The 20,679-nt window shown below is 33.4% G+C and overlaps 1 protein-coding gene and 1 non-coding gene across 3 annotated transcripts in view; one reads left to right on the top strand and one right to left on the bottom strand.

Annotated features, from left to right (window-relative positions):
• Positions 1 to 476: 476 nt before the first annotated feature.
• LOC139093727 (uncharacterized) overlaps positions 477 to 20,679 on the bottom strand; it is a 58,743-nt gene continuing 38,540 nt past the window's right edge. Inside the window, exons 4-8 of one of the 2 annotated variants that reach the window (XM_070644550.1) lie at positions 17,249 to 17,360; positions 17,030 to 17,187; positions 16,792 to 16,911; positions 14,175 to 14,361; positions 477 to 7,850 (exon numbers count right to left, since the gene is read on the bottom strand). In XM_070644550.1, the coding sequence (XP_070500651.1) occupies positions 7,717 to 7,850; positions 14,175 to 14,361; positions 16,792 to 16,911; positions 17,030 to 17,187; positions 17,249 to 17,360 (711 nt within the window). In that variant the 3' untranslated portion in view covers positions 477 to 7,716. The remainder of the gene's footprint in view (positions 7,851 to 14,174; positions 14,362 to 16,791; positions 16,912 to 17,029; positions 17,188 to 17,248; positions 17,361 to 20,679) is intronic. The other variant, XM_070644551.1, reaches the window with a different exon arrangement.
• On the top strand, positions 2,295 to 2,365 carry TRNAD-AUC (transfer RNA aspartic acid (anticodon AUC)). The gene has a single exon. It is a non-coding gene; the product is annotated as a tRNA-Asp (tRNA).

Raw genomic sequence — 20,679 nt, 5'->3', positions numbered from 1 at the left:
GTCAACAATCACATAAATCAACCTTGCCAGATCTAAATTTTAAAGCAACATTAAAACGACACTAATTCTCATGTATATAAAAAAAAACAAAGTCGATACAAGCAATAAATTTCATTGAATCCATTTTATTCTCCATTTAAACTGTAATAGAAAATAAAAAAAAAATATCGACAAAAGCTTTCAAAAAAATTGTTCATCTATTGCTTTTTTCTGGAAAAGACGTAGTGAAAAAAAAGTTCAAGTCACTTTCTATCCAATATATCGAACATTAAAAAACTGTAAAAAAAGATCGAAAGAATTTTTCCCATCAATTTCTTTTCCTCTATCCATGTCTGAAAGTTCAAAAAGATTTACTGAAAAAAAATATAAATTAATGGAAAAAGAGAAACTTTCAAAATGTCTAGTTGGTATAATAGATGCTTCTTACTTGATGTATGATTTATTTTTTTTTTCTTTCTTTCTACAATTCCTCTTCCTTCATTCTTATACATTATTATTATTTTATTTATTTTTATCTTTTTTTTTTTTGCAACGTAACTATAGTTATTACATATCATGGCATGTATTTATGTATTCATTTATAAATATATTGGGAATGTAAGTTTTATTCACAATTTTTCATCTTCACATATGTACAGGAAAAATAATGAGAAAGAAATTCTTTCAAGGCTTGAGTTCGGCTGTACAAAAACTTTTAGGATAAATTTAAGCAGAGCTTGAAGTCGACTTGATTTTTGGGTATGGAGTCGAGCTGACTCGAGTCGAATTTTCCATGTAAAATCCGAGCCGACTTCGAGCACTGATTTTAAGGATTCTTTTATATTAATTTATGGAACTGGAGCTTCTGGGTGTCCTATGTTAATGCACTAATAGATTAATAAAGGTTTTAAGTACTTAACAGTCACATTGCTCTTAATTGCTCTGAATTTTAAGCTTACGCTAAAGTCACAGCAGTCTAGCATGGATGTATTCATGGAATGATAGTATTTAGGGATTAATTCCTCCTTTTTGTTCACTTTTTACATAACGTTATAAGAAAATTAGGGCAGGGAAGTGTTGGAATCCGAGAGTGAAGAAAATCAAAAATTCGTTTCTAACATAACGGAATAATTGATCGTCCCTTCAAAAGATACCTAGCTTCCCCCTGCTGCTTAAGACCAGCCAAAGAGAACAAGCTTTTGAAAAAGCCCATAGCGATTTTACACTAGTCTAACACTAGGATTACACTAGTCTAATCCTGGAGTTACACTAGCGAACACTTATTCCAGTAGATTCTGATTTTAGGCTTACTTCAAGTCCAATCGTAGAAGGAAGCTGTTAATAGAGATAGTGTTGCACTTGGCATTAGAAATTGACCAACGGAAACCGTCAAAAGATATCAAGTGACATCTAAAAGAAGTCACAGATCACAATTGACCAGTACGACCAGTAAAATTGCTTATTTATTTACAACTGTTCAAGCCTTGAAAAAATTCTTCATCTTATTTTCTTTAAATATTCTCAAACTTTACTTACAAACATTTCTCTTAAAAAATATTAAAATAAAAGCAACAAAAACAAAAAAATAATCTTCATTTTACAACTGCAAAACGCTTCCTGTTCATCTTGTTATAACTTTTTTATTCAGTGTTCATCTTCATCTTTCATAAATTTATTAATAATCATGTATGATTTATCTTAAGGGAATGAATAGTTTCTTTTTCTTATTCTCGTCTGATAGCGTATGCTTGATGTGAATGTGAATGATATTATGCTGAGTGTGGAGGAAGTAAAAGACAGAAAAAAATGATAAATTTCATTTGTTTCATTTGCAACAAAAACTTTTATTTAAGGAAGTTAATTAGTAAGCTTTGTTGAGCGCATTTCTTATGAATTTGGATTCATGTTAAACGGATCGGAAGTAGGCATCTTGAATAGTCTTCTTGAATGCTTGATTAGAGTCTGGAAGCTTGAAATAGACGTTCTTTAGTGAGATACTGAGCTTGAAGTCGACTCGGACTTTGTATGGAACGTCAAAGTCAAGTCGACTGTTCCATTCGAAATCCGGCAAAAGTCGACTTGATTCCAACTTTGCAGATCTCTGCGTAATGAAAAACCTAGTCTATTTAGAAATTTTGACTCAAATATAGACCTACTGTACACATCATCAACAAAATGGTATAAAGTATGACATTTTGTGACGTAATAAGTTAAGAATCGAACACAGGAACTAAGAATTCAACAAGAAAATCTTCCAAATCACAATTAAAATTCAAATATGAATTAGACTGACCTTCTGCAATTGTTCATTCAAGGAGCCTGTGGTGTAAAGGAAGCACGCTAGACTATCAATCTAAAGACACAGGTTCGATTCCTGTCAGGTTCCAAAATATTTTATTTTTATTGTTGAAGAATAACGAACTTTTTTCAAAATTGTACAATGGAATTCTAGGGATTTCTACTGTTCAAATGGAAATTTACCCCTCACCCTCCTCCTCCTCCCTTGAACGTCCCCCAAACTTAAAGCTATTAATCTTACTTTGAATCTCTCTTAAGACTTTAATTTGATTTCATTATTTCATCAGTAATTTACGACTCTTTTCATTTATTGTTGCTATATTTCTAGGATTTCGGATGGATTTAATTTCGTAAAGCGGAAAAATAACAAAGAATATACAAAAATTGTACGATGAAAAGCGGGAAAAACAAGGAGAAATTGTTATTATTCTTGGATATCAATTTCATTATCGGATAACACTTTGTTTTTTGTTTATCTTAATAGGAAATTCTTTGTTAATTATTTCATCATAAAATCTCATCCACATGATGATGGGGAATTCGATAATGTTTGGGGGAGTCTTTAAAAAAGTTTAAGAAATAGCAAATGGCATTCATATGGGTGTCGAAGTTAGGGGGCTTTTTGGTATTGCAAAAGGGCTTAAGCGTATCTTTAAAGCTCCATGGTGGAGTCTTCTTCATTTGCGTCGCTCGGGAATGATTGTAGAAGCTAAACTATTGCAGACCATCTGGTTTCCATGTACCCGAATGGTTTGTATTCACTTAGCATCTTCATAGTTAGTTTTGGGACACAAAATAGGAAAAGACATCCTGACGGATACGAAATGACTTCCGAACCCCATGTAGTTTGCATTTGATGGCTAAATTAAGCCTTATGTCACTTGGAGCAGTGTCTAAATGAGCCTAGAGTTGTAGACAATATGGTATACTGTAATAGATCAGACTTTATGATTAAAGTGCCAAGCCTTACGAGCTGGATGCACTGCGATTCAAATCTGTTGTACCATATCCTTTAGACCTACAGTTTATAGTGGGATCCGGACCATTTGCAAGCTCTGTACATTGCAAAGACTCTTGTACGTCATAAACTCTAACAATACCGACTAAGCACAGCTCGTCACATAGTAAACAATCCTATGTATTCACTAGAGAATCCATAAAATAGGAAAAAAATTCAACTCATTGTCATTCTACAGTTTTTGATTCAAATATGATGCAACTTTATATTGCAAGAAGTAGAAAGGAATTTCCATTTTTGTGAGCTTACATAACACACATTACAATGAATTTTTGTGTGCATGATAATAAAAATTAAAATTCACAATATTCACAATGTAATAATAATTACAATTCCCAACACATGACATCTCCACTTTCTTGTGTCACTTTGTTTTTTTTATTCTTATTCTACAATGAAATTCTATTCATTTTATCATTTTAAGTTTTTGAGTAGAAAAGAAAATTGGAAGTGAATGTGGAATAAGGGCGTACAAATGTTGCATTTTAATGACTACTTGTGTACATTATGTAGATTTTCAACAACATTAACGCTCGGGTTAACTTATATGCACAGGTAGAGTCATAATTAGATTGAGGTTCAAGCTAGGAAACTTTTAGGTAGCTTCAAGACACTTTTCTTAGTGAGAGTCAAGATAATAATCAAAAATGATCAAAATTTCATTCAAAAATGTCTAAAAGGGTTCAAAAGTCAATTCTAGATCTTTGTGCATAAATTTCCCAATTTTCTTCCTGGAGAAATATGTTAAAACTAGTCATCAACTGGACATTAACTTGTGTCATCATCTAGATATTACGTTTTTGGTTCATTTGAGTCAATGCCCAAAAGATCATAACCAAAATCCTTAAAAGGCCATTCACTTAGTATGTTCAAGAAAGAAAGGGGAAAGGGGCTTGAATCTGATTTAAACAATGGAAATACTGAGAATCCCATTGATCAACTTTTAGATATTCACATCAATGAGATCCACAGCTGCGTTACGGCGATTCACGGGTAATAATTAACGAGTGAGAGTGCTGCAGACCTAGAATTTGTAGTGAACTCTGAACCATTCCTTTCATGATATTTATGTCTGTAGTCTCACAAAGAAAGGCTGTGAGCCGCAATTCTGCTACATATGATTTGAAAAAGGACAAGTGAACAATTTCTCATTGTCGAGTCTCGAACCCAAACTCTCATGATCGGTATTGCAACAATTAGGCGCAAAACTACTAAACCATTCCATCAGCAAACCACTCCACCTCACAAACTCCATTTTAGCCAACCCTTTAACAACAAACAAACAATTGATTAAAATGCATAGCTGCAAAAAACGCATTCCAGTTTTTATTTCACAAAATTATTTTCATTTCACCCACCATGAAGCAAATTTGAAAAGAAATGAAGAAAGCTCATTTTTATGACACAAATATTTCCCTCTTGTTTTTCATATCTTTGTCTCTCTCGAGGACAGTTCTCATTGCATATGGAAAGATGGAATAGAAATGGAAGAAAACATTCAACATTTCTGAAATTTGTGTCTGGCAAAAATTTAATTATACGTTGAATAATATTATTTTCCCTCTTTTTTTTTTGTGCTGTTCCATCTATGTAGCTGTGCATGGAACACAAATAAAATAATTGTAGAAGAATGCTCACATTATATGCAGCTCTTTTTTTTACATGTACTTGAATGCAAAATTTGTTGTCCTTTCATGTTGACTGCTAACGAATTTAAAATAAAGAAGAATTGAATGAAAATTAAAGGTCGGTCGACAATGCTGTTGTGTCGACAAAAAAAAATTGTTGCTTTCAGACTTGAATGGAAATGTTTGGGAAAAAGTTGATGTCGTTTTTGGAATGGGAGTTGTACATAAGTGATGTTTAGATGAGAATCGGTATGAAGTCTCTGGAGCTTTGGTCGCAAGGTGTAGAAATGGAGCCTATCAGCCCATAGACTTGCAGTTATACGTGAAATAGGAGTATTTGGATATCCCTAAAAACCAGACATTTGTCTACACCGAGACTTAGACTTTGCAGACATTTGACATTTTCAAAGTCTCGGTTTGAAGAATTGCCTTGTAGTTTCGGTCTCAGATCTCGATCTATATCTCGATCTCGGACTCATACACGGAATGGGACTCGATCTCGGCTTAGAACTCTCGATAGTCTCCTTTTAATTTCCTTAGCATGAAACTACGTCTTACAAACTTTGAAAAAGTATAAAAGATACTCCAATTTTCTAATATTTTGTAGCAAAACCGGCAGATTTTGAGCTGCATCACTCATCCAAAACTAAAATCTTAGACATCATATCCAATCAACCCCAAAAGGTAGTCGTTCCTTTTCATTTTGTTTTGCTGTCTAGAAGTTAAATTTGAATGTTTGACCTTCAACATTTAACAAAATATCCCCAAATTCAAAGATCAAAATACGCATAAATTCTGAATAATTGTAAAGAAATTATTCAGTTTGTTAGCTTCGCAATTGAGTAAAAAAAAAGTTTTATTACTTTTTTTTTGTAAAATCTATCCTCATTATTATTATATTTCAAGCATTCAACTCAAGTTTGACTGAACTTTTACATTTTTCTTCTTCTTCCTTTTGCTTCCAATATAAATTCTTAAAATGATGAAATTTCCTTTTTCCGATGAACTTTCAATTTTTCCTTTCTACATCACTTCTTCTTCCACTTGACATGATTCCAAAGGAAATGCGCTAAAAGTTAATTTTTTCTTTTTTTCAATTTTCATTCATAGTTTTTCTTATTGTCTGTTTGTGCATGAAGTAAAGTAGAGAAAAAAAAAATTATGAATAGAGAGAGAAATGAAAGATGGGAAAGACGGTGAAAATTAATTAAATTTTACTTCATAAGATTCAATCATTTCATTTCACTTACATCAAATCCTTTCTTCCTTTTTTTTTTTGAACAGAGTTGATGGTTTTTCTTTAATTTGTCATTGATTGACTTGATTTGTTTGTGACTTCTTTGACTTTTTGAGATTGGTTGATTGATGCTTAACTCAAGGAGACAAAAGTGTGCTCTGAAGAGCAGAGTAAGCTGTTAGCAACGCTTACGAGTATGTTCATCTAGTATATTTAAGATGAGAAAGCTCCCGAGAACTGGCACAAGTTGTCTAAAGGCTTTTGACGAACTCTAAATGCGGCAATTGGCCTTCGTGCGCTTTCCCCAAGGAAATAAGGTCCTAAGCTTTCGATTTAGCGACTTTAAAGATTTAAATGAAATTTTAAGGATCTTCATGATTGGATTGCTATTTTGAGTAGCTATCTAAGAGTCTGAGTACACTCGACAGTCAATTTGATTGTGGAATTTAAACGAAACGCGGTTCGGTTGGCAATAAAAGCCGCCTAGAAGCTACCCTTGGTTTTATTTGTACAGTAGCCATGAATACCGTGTAGACATCATTAAAGAGAGTGCCCATTGGAAAGCAATTCGAGGATTATGTCAGAATATTCACTAACAGACAAAGAGACGGCTTTTGGGTATTGTAGTGCTTTTTCTGTACCAACAAAGCATGCTCTTTGAGTTGTAGGGATTGCAATTGGTCTTCAACCTTCCATTCATTAGGAGAATCTCCTACAACATCCTTGTACAACCCATCACCGCCCTCTCATTTGCACCACCAACTCTGTTCATTTCATTTCGATATTTAACTTCCATTCTGTAAATCATTACTCCAAACATTTCTCTTAACATTTTGTGTTCTGCTTTAAATTTTTATTTTAAATTCATATTTTACATGCATCTTTTCGAATGCTGTTGGATGTTACATGGGAAAGGAAATGAAGTCGAAAAATCTTATAAGTTGTGAATTGATTTCTGAATTTTATTGAGTTTATTTCCCGTAAATCATTTGATTATCAATGTTGATGTAGTTTACAAGTTAATTCGCTTATCTCATCTCAAGCTAGCAAACTACTTTAGTACTTTATCGCTGAATTGGCACTATTGGTCTAGTTAATGACTAGATCAGCTTGGTATAGATTAATTAGAATCAGGGATCCCAAAATTCGTGGTTTCCTCGAATCTTTGAGACCAAGATTGTGACTACAAGGTGATTCTTTCAAGCAATTGTCATGACAAATCTCTGGACCGAGACTAGGTAACCCTCGAGAATCCTTCGCTATGTTCGGTTTTAACAAATTTCCACATCAAATGATTGCATGTTCATTTAAATAAAGCAGCTCAAAATTCCTTCATTTGGGAAATTTAGGGACAATATTCATAAATTTGAAAAAAAGTCACTCCAAATACTCAGCAATCAATCACAAATATATAAAATCTCTCATCTATTGAATTTAATATAGGAAATTGTTATTTTTCCCATTTTCTTATTTGAAAACAATTTTCATTTTTTTTTTTCTACAAAAACATTTTACATTACAGAGCACCTTCCCGTCCGTCCATGAATTACATTAAACTAAATTGCTACATTTTTCAACATTATCTGAAGCACAATAAAGTTACAGATGAGAATGGAAAAAGTTTTCATAATAAATTGTTGCTGTTGTCGATTGTTGTTCACAAAAGTTGATGCACTGCTTGACATGTCTGCTGTGGAAATAGATAACAAAAAAAAGATGAGAGAAAAATTATTTGATAAATTTTTTTGTAGTTATTCATTTATTTAGTTTCGACAAAAATATAATATGAGGAAAAAAAGGAGGAACTTTCGACAAGATGAGAGACTGTGAATTTCACAAAAAATACCGTACGTGCAGCTTTATTTTGAATTTCAAAAGATTTTTATTTCAGTTTTTTTTATTTCAATAAAATTTTTTACTTCACAAATTTTATGTGAATCGAAAATAATCAAATATCTTTTCATTCTTTATCCATGCCTTAATAAAATAAATAAAATAAAAAAAATTTGATAAAATTATTGAAATAATAATGAAATCCTTTCATGTTCCTTTGTCAAATTGCACGTGTCATAAATTTCATCAAATTTTATATCTTCTGTTTATGCTGCTTTTCATAAATCTTTTTACTTGTTTTGCTTTGATTGGGTTTCAATAAATATGAAAAATTTATTTTTGGTAGCTTTTAAATTTGATGAACAATAAGTTTTTGGAAATTGCCATGAGAAGGGCACTTAAGGTTATTAATTTTTGACTCGTGATGTTCTAGGTCAGTGGTAGGCAACCTGTGTGTTGCAAAAAATGCTTAGAAATGTCATAAACCTTATGATGTGTGCGATTTTGGTCGATTTACCATCAAAGTGTTCCGCAAAGATTAAAAAATTGTTCACTACTGTTCTGCGCAGTTAATTAGACTAATTATGGGAAATTTTCTAATTGAAAACTTGACTCAAACTTTTGAGGGAGGATTTTTGAGCTACAAACCTCTCCCGACCTCCTGAATACGCTCTTAAAGCATCAGATAGTTAAAACTATGTGTAATAATCTTACACAATGTGAAAGATCAAAGCTTATCGCCGTTGCGCCGAGGTATTCGAGTCAGATCGAGGCCTTATCAACGTTGTGTCGCGGCACACGCAATTCAAATCGAAGCTAATTTTTTTTTGGTGTGTTGAGACGCAAACGGGTCAGAACGAGGCTTATTTCCGATGTAAAGCGGAACACACTGGTCAAATCGAAGCTTATGTACGGTGTGCCGCGACTCACGCGGGTCAGATTGAGGATTATATCCACTTTGCCGTGAAATATAAAAGGATGCTCACCACTGATTTAGAAGAAAGTAATAAAACTAACGAAGAACAGACCGTTCACTTATTTTGTGAATTTATTACAGTGGAAGGTCTCAAACAATGCAACTTAGGAGGTCAAAAAAGCTGATTGGTAAGAGAAAAGGGTTTGTTTCTCAAATTCATAGTCATATTCAGGTGGAGAGGGCTTCTTGGTGTCAAACTTCCAACCAACGCAGACCAAAGCATTATCTTCAAACAACGCCTTAAACATCTACACTTACAAAAATTAGACACTTAAAAATTGAAGCGAAATAACGAAAGAACCAGAATATTTTGTGTGGGAAAATTCTACACGTTTTTAGACTTTATCTCTCTCAGCATACCAAACAAAACATTTCTCACTGAATTGCTGTTCCATAGCAACATCTTAAATATAAATATTCCAGAACTACCCACACATTGTCGCATTGAAATAAAATCACTTAAATCTTATCAATACTACAAAAAAAAGAATGAAACAGCTTAACTTCAAGCTTCTTTTATTTGTCAACATATTTCTATATTCACAGAAAATTCCTCAAAAAAAAATGTAGAATAAAAATATTTCATATAAATGCAGTTTTTTGAATTGCTGTCATGGAAATTTTGTGACATGTGATGAATATAACTCTTGTGGTTTTTTGCTCCACTTGTGCTTATGCATAAAGGAAATAAAACCTTAAGTTGTAAAATATGCTAGAAAATATTGAAAATGCTTCAATGCATTTACTTTGTGTTTGAAAAATTTTCTAAATGCGCAGCAAGATTTACATCCTAAAGCATATTTGAATGCTGATGTAAAGGATGGTTTGTCAAAGAAGACAAGTATGTGTTCTGTTCTGTTGGAAGCAAACCATAGAAAAACTTTTTGAATTGAAGCTTTGACTTGGTAGTTTTTTCTTTGATGATTTATGTCTTTAATCTTGATTTTTTGATTTCCTGAATTAAGTTTGATAGAAAAATTCATGAGAAGCTTAGAATTAAAGTTTTTAAAACTTTAAATTAAAGTTGAGTTGGCAAAAGCCAAAAACCGAGTTTTGACTTCTACCAGGCAGTCCACCTTCCGCTGATGGCTCCTTTTGCAAGTTGCCGTGATTCGGTCTGAATGTTAACTCAGTTATCCTTACAGAATCCGAGTCGACTTTAAGAAGGACTTTATTAGGAGATATAAATTGACTCATTCAGCTAGTGGTTGTACCTGCCGATTAGTTAATAGCCTTGCATACAATCAAATAGATTTCTTTAAATGCTCTTGTCGACTCGACTTCACATAACATTTTAGTCGACTTTGAGTTCTGGTATAGATAATCAAATGACTTATTATAAGTTACAGCTCACTCAGGTCAGAATGTTACGCAGTCTTAGACTCTTAGTTTACTCAGTCAGAACATTATAGGGCCCTTTCTTATGTAAGATCCTCTTACTCAATGTTAGACTTGATCGTGAATTCTTGAGGAAGGTCGTGTGGAGGTTGATGGTTGAATCATTCCAAAAATTGGGTAGGGAGGGAATTTGACTCACAACTCACCTCTTCTTCCAACTATCTCTCTGCAATCTAAACACTCCTAGTTGACAGGACTTGAATTTGAAACGGTTCCAATATCCTACAAATTCTGATTTCAATTGGCGACTAATCTGATAGTACATCATTTCATTGGGCTATGTAACTGAGTATAGCTCGATCAGAACTACTCTAACGGATAGTAATCTATCAAATCTATAACTATATCATCTCTAATTCTACAAATATTCTTATTATTTCCTCAATTTATTCATCTGACATTTGAAATTTTCTCTTTAAATCTCTTAAATCAACAAAAATTCATCTTAATATTTTCACAACAACAATGCTCAGTGCTTCATTATTGAGAATGAACCAATCCTTCTTCCAAAAAAATTCTTCTAAATCTTTATTTTGAGCAGTTAATCTTGCCAATTTCCTAATAAATAAGAAGCAAAAGCTAGAAAGGCTGAATGAAAATGAGATTGTATGAACGGATAAAAATAGAAAAAGATTTTCAATGAGTTGATGATACGCATCTATGATGGACATGATATATAAGTCAAGTAAATTGATGATGATTCCGCAAATTGACATCAATGTATGAAGAAAGAGACAAAGTTTTCTATCATTCTTGTTCTTGTTCTTGACTCTTGTAAATTATGAACCATTTGATGTCATAATTTATTTCATTTGATATCAAATATCCAACCATATAAAGTCATCATAAATATATATATATATTTCTATGGACGGATGATGAAGAAAAGAAATGAGGAACTTTATTTTAGTAGACTTATTATATTCATCACATGTCAACATGGATACTCAAAGTTTTTCTCTGTTTTTTTTTGGGAGTGGGAATGGCAAGGAGAATGAAAACAAATTTGCAGAACAAAACTTTCTTTTATATTGTTGGACAAATGAATGTGAATGAAATGTTGGGGAAATAAATTTATTGATTATGAATTTGGGAAAAGGGGTCATTTAGTAAATGATGTAACATTAGTGACGTTTTGTGTTTGAGGATCAGGATGAAATAGAACAATGATGCAAAATATCATAAGTATAGAAGCAGATCAAGGACAAAATTGAAGAAATTACAATTTTTATTGTACGTAATTTGTGAATAATCCCCAAAGCAGGAGTGTAGTCAAGACATTTTAGCATAGAAGTCGGATTTCTAATGGATCCCTCTTTTTTGGACAAACTTTTACCATTTGCTACGATTTTTTGGGAATAAACCCCAATTCCCCACTTGATTTTACCTCCTTTTCCCCTCAAAAATGGCTCAGCCCATGTTTTCGGATAGTTTCTCCTTTTAATGCCAATTTCTATGAAGTTTCCTGACTTCTTACCCCATACTTCTCAAGCTATGTTCCGCAACATCCCATGCTTCTCAAACTATGCTCCACGAAACACTACTGAACAATACTGCCTATTCCTTACATCATATTCTCCCTTTCCCTACCCCACAAAAACTTCCCCAAAAAACTAAAAAAACAATTTTTCAATCTAAATTCAAAGAAATATCCAATTTATTCATAAATTATATCCTTTCCTCCAACAAACATACACAATTTTATCTATATCTGAGATTATTATGAACTTTATTACAGACCATTAAATAACCACAATGGAATCAATTTTGGCAATGAATAAGAAATTTTTTTTTGCTTATGAATTGGAAAAAATGCAGCTTTCATTCTGTGTCATGTCAATTTAAGAAATGAATTTTCATTTTAAAACCTTGCATAAAATGTGAATTGTGAGGATTATTTTAGGACTTCCAGGTGGGAAAAATTTGGAAAGACATGAAGAGTTACAGGAAGCTGTTAAAAATAGGGAATTCTTCACAAGTGGGAATCGAACCACGCATAAATTGAGTTTTAAAATTTTCGACAGGTTTGAGGATCAAGAAGAGAGATTTGAGCTGCAAATCTTATTTGTCAATTCACAATACACATGGACATGCTCTAAGCAATGAGTCAGAGGAACTACAGCCCTAATCATTGATATAACCCATAAAATAGCCACTTAAGTTCACCAATCATCTAAAATTGGAAATCAATTACTCCCATCACCACCTGGAAGTTTGTCATTTTTCACATATGACTCCATCTCACATGAATTCCTTCATTCAATGTATACCTTATTTCCCTTTTCATTTCTATGTCTCTAGTTTATGTACACAAAAGAATAAAAAAATATAAGAAATGAAAACAGAAACATTTTCAAGAAGACACCCGTAAGGCATTAGGAGGAAATATTTTCCTGTCATTAAATGTGGATTATGCATTAAACGTACGATTGCACTAGGTATGAATGAGGTTTCCTTTTCTTTTTTTTTTCACTCGTATATGATAATAGATGTCTCATTGTTGCAATAGAAATAACATGAAATTAATTTTCCATGTTTCATTCTGTGCACTTTTTAGCGCATTTTTGAAATTTTTTTCAAAAAGGTAGCTTAATAAGACACTTTGTTCGGTCGTTCGTTCGGTCGTTCGTTCGGTCGGCTGACGTTAAAAACTTTTTATCTAGACATCGTAGAGAGCTCGGAATGGTTTTAAAAGATCAGTGCCATAAAGTTATTGCGGCGCCGGGCATTTAAAAGTTTCAAATCATCGCGTAAATACTATAATTAACAATTTTTCATTTTCATAACAACAAAAACACGTTTTTTCATTGTTTTACAGTGTATTTCAATGTTCATCGAATTTTTAACAGTGTTTACTGAAAAAAATTTAAATTTATCATAACCGTTATGTGGTTTTAATTATAAAAATCCGTTAAGTTATATGGAAGTGACCTGGATCCTACTGGATCTTGTTTTGTGGGTTTGGAAGTGACCTGGATCTTACAGGATCTTGGTTTTTAGGTCTGGAAGTTACCTGGATCCTACCGGATCTCGTTTTGTGGGCCGGGAAGTGAACTGGATCCTACCGGAGCTCGTTTCGTGGGCTAGGAAGTGACTTGAATCCTCCTGGATCTTGTTTTTGAGGTCTGGAAGTGACTTATTAATCAATTACTGATCGCTGGGACAAAAATGCGCTTAAGTCCCTCGATCAATAACACGAGGACTTTTGTAATTTTTTTTATCCATCATTCACGTTTTCTTGTAGCTAGTGGCAATTATTTTGGGGGTTCTTGAGTTGAGGGAGTGGATTCTGGGGTACCGAAGCATTTGCAGGTGATTTTGCCTGTGAGTGAATAAGGCCTCAACGGCCGAGTGGTTAGGCAGCAGATCTAATATCTTAATCACTCTTCTCAGAGGACCTGGGTTCGATTCCCATTAGAAGCCGGTCTTTAAGTTTATAGAGTGCTAAGAACTCGAATTCGACTAAGTTTTTGCATGGAAAATTCATCTCGACTCAATCCAAAATTCAAATCGACTTCTAGCTCCGGTAGAGTATCATGACATTCCTTAAAAATCCTATACAGCTTCCCTAACTGCATACTAATATATCTGCCTTCAACAAAATGTTTTAAAAGAAAATCCAAAGTGTATTCACAATAAATTATTTCCTACGTAACTTCTAATGCATTGACAGCAATTTTATGTTATGTGCATGTGTGTCGTTCTGCTTATGCCTTAAAGATATTTATTTCTCCTTCCTATTATTCTCTCTCTCATCATGAATGTCTATTCCTCATACACATAAGTAAGTAGTTAAAAAGAGCTTACCTTGGATTTGTGCATCATTATGATTGCTTGCTGAATCATATGTATCATGATATGATGAATAATGTGATGATGGAAGATCAATAAATGATTGTGATGCTGATGCTGAGAAAACTGTTGGTTGATCAATATCAATGAATTTTTCAGCACGCTCCTTATATAAATTATATATACTAGCTATACACGATATCTGTAAAAAATTGAAAATTAAATGAGATATTAAATATAATAGATTGATTATTGAATGAAATAGATTTATAGAGATTATGAGAACATGATGTGAAGATAAGGGTAGTCAATGATGAGAAGATTATGTTGTCTTTAGATAAGGTTATTCAGCTTTGATGTCAATTTATGAAACGAACAGAATAGTTAAATTATTCAGAAAGTGATAATGAGCATTTTATTAGCATCAAGTCTGTTCTGTGCTAAGTTACAATTTGTATGTGCAAGGTTGTGTCAAGTAAATCATTCAGAAGCTTCATAGAACATCCTTGCCCTGACAGACAATGAGCATACTCATCTAAATGATCGTATTCATGAGTATACTCGATTAATATAATTGAAAATGATCAATTTGATGAGCAAACTCTTGTACATGCTTTCTGTATGTTTGAGTTGTGGATTATACCTGGCAATGGAGACCAGAGTTGCGAAGGCCGATGTCGGCGGCCGAGAGAAACGGCCAGTCGTTCATCGTTTTTATCGGCCATCGTTTTTTATCGCTCGCCGTTTTTTATCGGCCGCCATTTTGAAAAAACAAACGGCCCGCCGTTTTTATCGCTCGCCGTTTTTATCGGCCGCCATTTTTTATTGGTTAAAGTTTTTTAAAAATTACAAAAATCCTCGTGTTATTGATCGAGCGACTTAAGGGCATTTTTGTCCCAGTAATCAGTAATTGATTAATTAGTCACTTTAAGATCTACAAAATGAGAATCAGTAGGATCCAAGTCACTTCCTAACTCACAAAACGAGATCCAGTAGGATCCATATAACATCCAGACCCTTAAAAACATGATCCAGTAGGATCCAGTTCACTTTCAGACCTAAATAACAAGATCCAGTAAGATTTAAGTCACTTCAAACTTTGATCAGTAAACACTGTAAAAACATCGAAAGCATTGAAAAACAATGAAAATTCGTGTTATTGTTTTTGTTGTTGTTGTTTATGAAAATGAAAAATTGTTAATTATAGCATATATGCGTTGATTTGAAACTTTTAAACGCCGTTTTTTATCGGCCGCCGTTTTAAAAAATAAACGGCCCGCCGTTTTTATCGCTCGCCGTTTTTATCGGCCGCCGTTTTTTATCGGCCGCCATTTTGAAAAAATAAACGGTTCGCCGTTTTTATCGGCCGCCGTTTTTTATCGGCCGCCGTTTTTTATCGGCCGCCGTTTTAAAAAAACAATCGGCCCGCCGTTTTTATCGCTCGCCGTTTTTGACCGGCCGATAAAATCAGGCCGTTTCACAACTCTGATGGCGACACATTATGTCCCAAAGTCTTCAAAACTACATCCACAACACATGTAGCCGAGCTTTGAAAGTTGAACAACGAAAATCGAAATAGAGCTTCGAAAATTAGACATAACCTGGATTTTAGGTGAGTTGGAGAAGCTATCGAACGGACTCTTCGCATGTTGGCTGGCAGTCCCACAAACAATCTAACTTTAGTAGATTTTCAACCTGCAATATTTGAAGCTAAACCGTACAAAGAAGAGTACACGAGTAAGTAAGTAAGCAGGTTTGAAACCATGACCTTCGACACATAAGGCCAACGCTCTACCATTTAACCTCACCTCCTATTGCCATTTCATCGCTTGCAAAAAAATCAAACAAATTCCCAGAAAATTCCCCTTTAATCATATTTCCTCTTAAATCGTTTTATGTTTTTCCATTTAAAATCCCACAGAAAAAAAACCCTCAAAGTAATTGAAAAGTTTATAAAAAAAAATGAAATTGATTTAGGCAGCATGAGTGCTGCCTGATTCGAATTTTTGAAAGCCTTTTAGCCAACTTCATAAATTTTTCATTTATTCCAGTTGTGGGCAACCTTTTCTGGTGGTTGGTACACCTTAGTATGCCGTAGGTAAGGGATTTGCGGAATTCCTGGATTGGATGCTAAACACTGACACTGGCAGAAGTTCTCAAAAGATACGCCACGTGTTTCCCAGCCAAGGAATTAAGTTAGTACACCTTAGTGGTAAGCCTCAATCTAAATCACACACGGCATACGGTTCATGGTATTACTAAAATTCTGAAAAATCGTTGGTGCCGCGGCACACAGGTTCCCCACCACTGATTCTAATCGAAGGATACGGACTTCTCAGAAGGATATAAAAATGTTAAAAAATACGGTAAAAATGTGGCAGTAGAAAAAAAAATTCATGAATTGCACAGCAGTGGTCTGCAAAAAATTAATAACAAAAACCCTCGGCAAATCGTTTTTACAAGTAAAATTTGACATTTTCCTAGTAATTATTATTCATTTTATGCTCGTGTTGCTGATGACCTCTGAGAGAAATTAGGAAAATTGCTCGATTCTTGACCCTCAGCTTGAGAATTAAAATTTTACAAAGTAAGTCACCTTCATCATAAATTTTCTCAATAAGTACAAACTCACCTTCAAACGTCCATTTGAAAAGTGCTGCTGTGTGAGTCGCAAGAACAATCCAATTGTATTTGATACTAAATTTCCAGATTCATCTTTCAGCAGTGGATATTGTCTTATCGATAATGCCATCTATATTGCAATTTTTAATTTTGATATAATTTAATGAAATATTGCAGAAAAAAAACAAATAAAAAAAAATGCAATTAAAATTTATGTCAACAACATCCAATTCCAGTCATATCCATACCGGCATATCGTTTAGCAGCCATGTTAAATTCGCAGCTGGTTTCGAGTATTGACTCGAACAATTGCCTCTTATCAGCTCACCTATTCTGTAATGTGATTTAATTTCTGTGATAATCGGTTTACTTTGAGGCACGTCAACAACTTCCATCTCGCTAGAGACTGCAAAATATAAAGCCATTGTAAATTCGAGATAATTAATTTTAATTAAGAATTTAATTACCTATTTCTGTGTGAAATGATGGAGCATCGGCTGATATTTCACATATATATTTGCCAGATATCGACGGCTCCACTGATTTTAATACTATGTAGCTACTATTTGATGGCGCAGGCTATAAATAATGAATAAAATATATTATTATTGTATTAAAATTACAACTTCAAATAAATTATTATAGTATAACAAATGATGTCCGCAAATGTGAGGGATTTTATGTCAATAGTCAAGCAATTATAGCCTCCAAAAATGAAGAATTAATGTTTAATAATTTTGCGGATTATTTGTCAAACATCAAACAGATTTTATATCAATAATTTTGTGAGTTTTTGGAAATAAATAATTTGATTTTTGTGGATTCTTCTCATAACATTTGTCAATAGGTCAATTTGATTATTAATGACTGAAAATTTATGGCTGAATGCTGTCAAGGTAATATCTTGGAGCTTTCACTAAGCACTTTGTTGCTATATATAGTGCAGATATGAATAGTATTCGACTTGGGAATGACAGAAAATTCAGTCCCCGTAAGGAATGACTCTGAAACTGGACTGGGTGGAATCTGCGCCTCAAATTAGAGTCAAGTCTGCTTTGGGCTGGATTTTTGACCATTTCCTGATCAAGAAGAAGCTTTTCAAATTTTTGAGAGGATGAGAGGAGATGAAAGGTGTTGTAATGTGTATGGGTTGCATTCAAAAAGGGGAAGGAGGATCTTCAAGCATAGAAAATTGTTCATGACACATCGTGTCGAACAAAATGGTTAAAGGGAACACTAAAGTACCAAATGTGTACAAAACTGTATTGCTGAGCACAATGATCTTGCCGCAGTACACAAGCTGCTCACCACTGGACTAATGAATATTTAGAAAAATTGTCATAGCTGGTTCTGATTTCTCCGGTGGTGGTACGATACGGCACAGCATAGACACACCACTGATATAGCATCAGCAAGGGAGTAGTATACTTCCTTGCCACAGCAGAAAGTGTTCCCGATGCCAAGATCAAGACCAAAACTTTACGAGTAGTCTCAGTCTCGGTCTTGGTCTCGAGAATGCGTCGAATATTTCTCGGAACCGAGAAAAAAACCGACCCATTTGATCCTACAATGTAGGTATACCGTTGGTACTAGATGATATACCTCTTTGTATCATTGGAATGCATTTCTGTACAATTGTTATAGGCACATTGATACACATTGTTCCAATTCTCTTGTCCGAACTTTAAATAATATCCAAAATATTCCTTTAAAACAACAATCCACAAAAGCTGACAAAAACCATATAAATGTACGCCGTGTGGCTTCTCCGGTCCTTTTTAGATTTTAAACTATAATTTTCAACAATCATGGAATCAACTGACAAAATCCAAAGCATATAATTTGCTCTATATATTTTTAAACATTATATTCAGCCTGTATTTATCTATAATAAAATTAAATTGCCATTCATCTGTCATTTTCCTCGAGCATTCACAATCCATATAAATAAACAACAAAAAAAAAGCCCAGCACATACTACCCCATACCTATTCCAACTCATTTTTCGATATTATGTAAAAAAAACATTTCATGCAGACAAACAATTTTGCGGTTTTCAAAATTTTGCTCATTCGTAACATAAAATTTTGTGCCATTCCTCTTACCACACAGTCATTGTGAAGTGGAAATATAAATTTTTTGACTTTTTGTGCTTATTTGCATTTTATATGAATATTTTCAAATACCTTCTCAATTCCTTTTTTTTAATATTATTTCTTGTTCTGGTTTTTCATTCACTTTATAATATTTGTACAAGTTTACAAATGTAGTGCAATTAATTAACATTTTATCATGGTTTTTGCTGTTGTAGCTATGGTTGCAAAATTAAATATTATTTTTTTGTGTATTTTTTGGAGAGGAAATTATTAAATTTAGAATAAATAGTGCTGTGATGATGTTGAGGTAGGAGGGTTAGGGGCGTATATAGGAGTGGAGATGATGGTGGTGGTTTGAGAATTAAATCGACCTGGATATTACAAAACTTTTTCAATTTACTAGGGTTTTTATGAAAAGAATCCAAAAACTCCTGAAATTCTGATTGGAACAAGTCGGTAAGTTGATCAAAAATCCGGTTCCAGGTTGACGTGACTCTGATTTGTGAAGGATTTGATTTAAATTCAGCTCTAAATCAGAGTAGGGTTCGTGTAAAATTGTAGGATTGCAAGCATAAACTTCAGGCTTACTTAAAATGCAGGAAATGCAGACTTTCGTTTCTTAGTCGAACCAAAAATCAGATTCACACCGACCTAGTCCTGAATTTCGAATCTACTACCCAATTTTTGCTGTTCCGGAAACTAACTAAATTTTCATAAATTTTCCTTGATAATTTCCAGTTAATTTTCTTACATATCATATTAATAATATAATAAATAACAAACATATCAACACGTGCTTAGAAAACTGAAACGAAGCTAAGCTCATACATACATATACATAAGGAAGCTCTTAGTTCACTATCTTATTACTGTCTCTGACAGTCAATTACATACAAGACTATTATGTCTGTCAGAAGTTTTTTTTAAGATATTAGTGCAACTTATGGTGCTTCTTTTATTTCATCATGAAGAGCTTTATAAGAGTAAGTGTCTAGCGAGAAGCTTTATGTGGAATTGTTTCTTTCTTCAGAAGCAGCAAAGTGAGACGCTTCTGAACAAAAATTTTCCAATTAAAATTACAATTTTCTCATTTTGCTGTATAATAAGTAAGAGTTTTAATTTTAGATGAGATGCATGTGAAACTGTACAAATGCATTTTTAGGGGAAGTAAAGTATTGTAAGAATTTTCATTAGGATGTTCGTTAGAGGTTGTTCATTAGTAGAAAACTCTTCTGTATCATCTGAAATGTAGTACAGCCTGGATTGAGCTGGATTTCATCAAATATAACCTAAAGCTAGAGTAACGCTGGGCTGTAATCGGATATTCTGTAACTTTACGCCTGGTGCTGCTTTTATGGTTTGTCGCGTCGATAATAGTTAATTTATTTAAGCACCACAACTTCCTTTGCTTCTATTTTGCACTATATTTGGATAAATCAGTAAATTCAAACTCCACAACCAATTCCAACACCACAAAGAAAACAAAGGGAATTTTATTCCGAATATTATTTCCTATCCCTAATCCATTTTCAATTTTCCATTTTTTTTTAAGATATATAAAAAGAATTACTTTATGCTTCACATATTTACTCACAACATTCACCAAAAAAAAATAAGAAAAATATCATTTTCTCAATCCATAAAGTTCAAGTGAGATAGAAATAAACTTGAAAGAATTATCATGGGAAATATGGTGAGAAACAGCAGTTTTAGTATTCAACAAACCAACTTCAAGCTATCATATAGTATTCAGTGAGAAGGAAAATTATTATGATTGTACAATATATGGGATGTAAGCAGTA

This window comes from Chironomus tepperi, unplaced genomic scaffold (assembly GCF_022539635.2).
Source record: "Chironomus tepperi strain 1889 unplaced genomic scaffold, CSIRO-AGI_Ctep_v1 contig_337, whole genome shotgun sequence".
Classification (NCBI taxonomy): domain Eukaryota; kingdom Metazoa; phylum Arthropoda; class Insecta; order Diptera; family Chironomidae; genus Chironomus; species Chironomus tepperi.
Note: the sequence above shows the minus strand (reverse complement) of the source record. Positions and strands in the feature narration are given on the sequence as shown.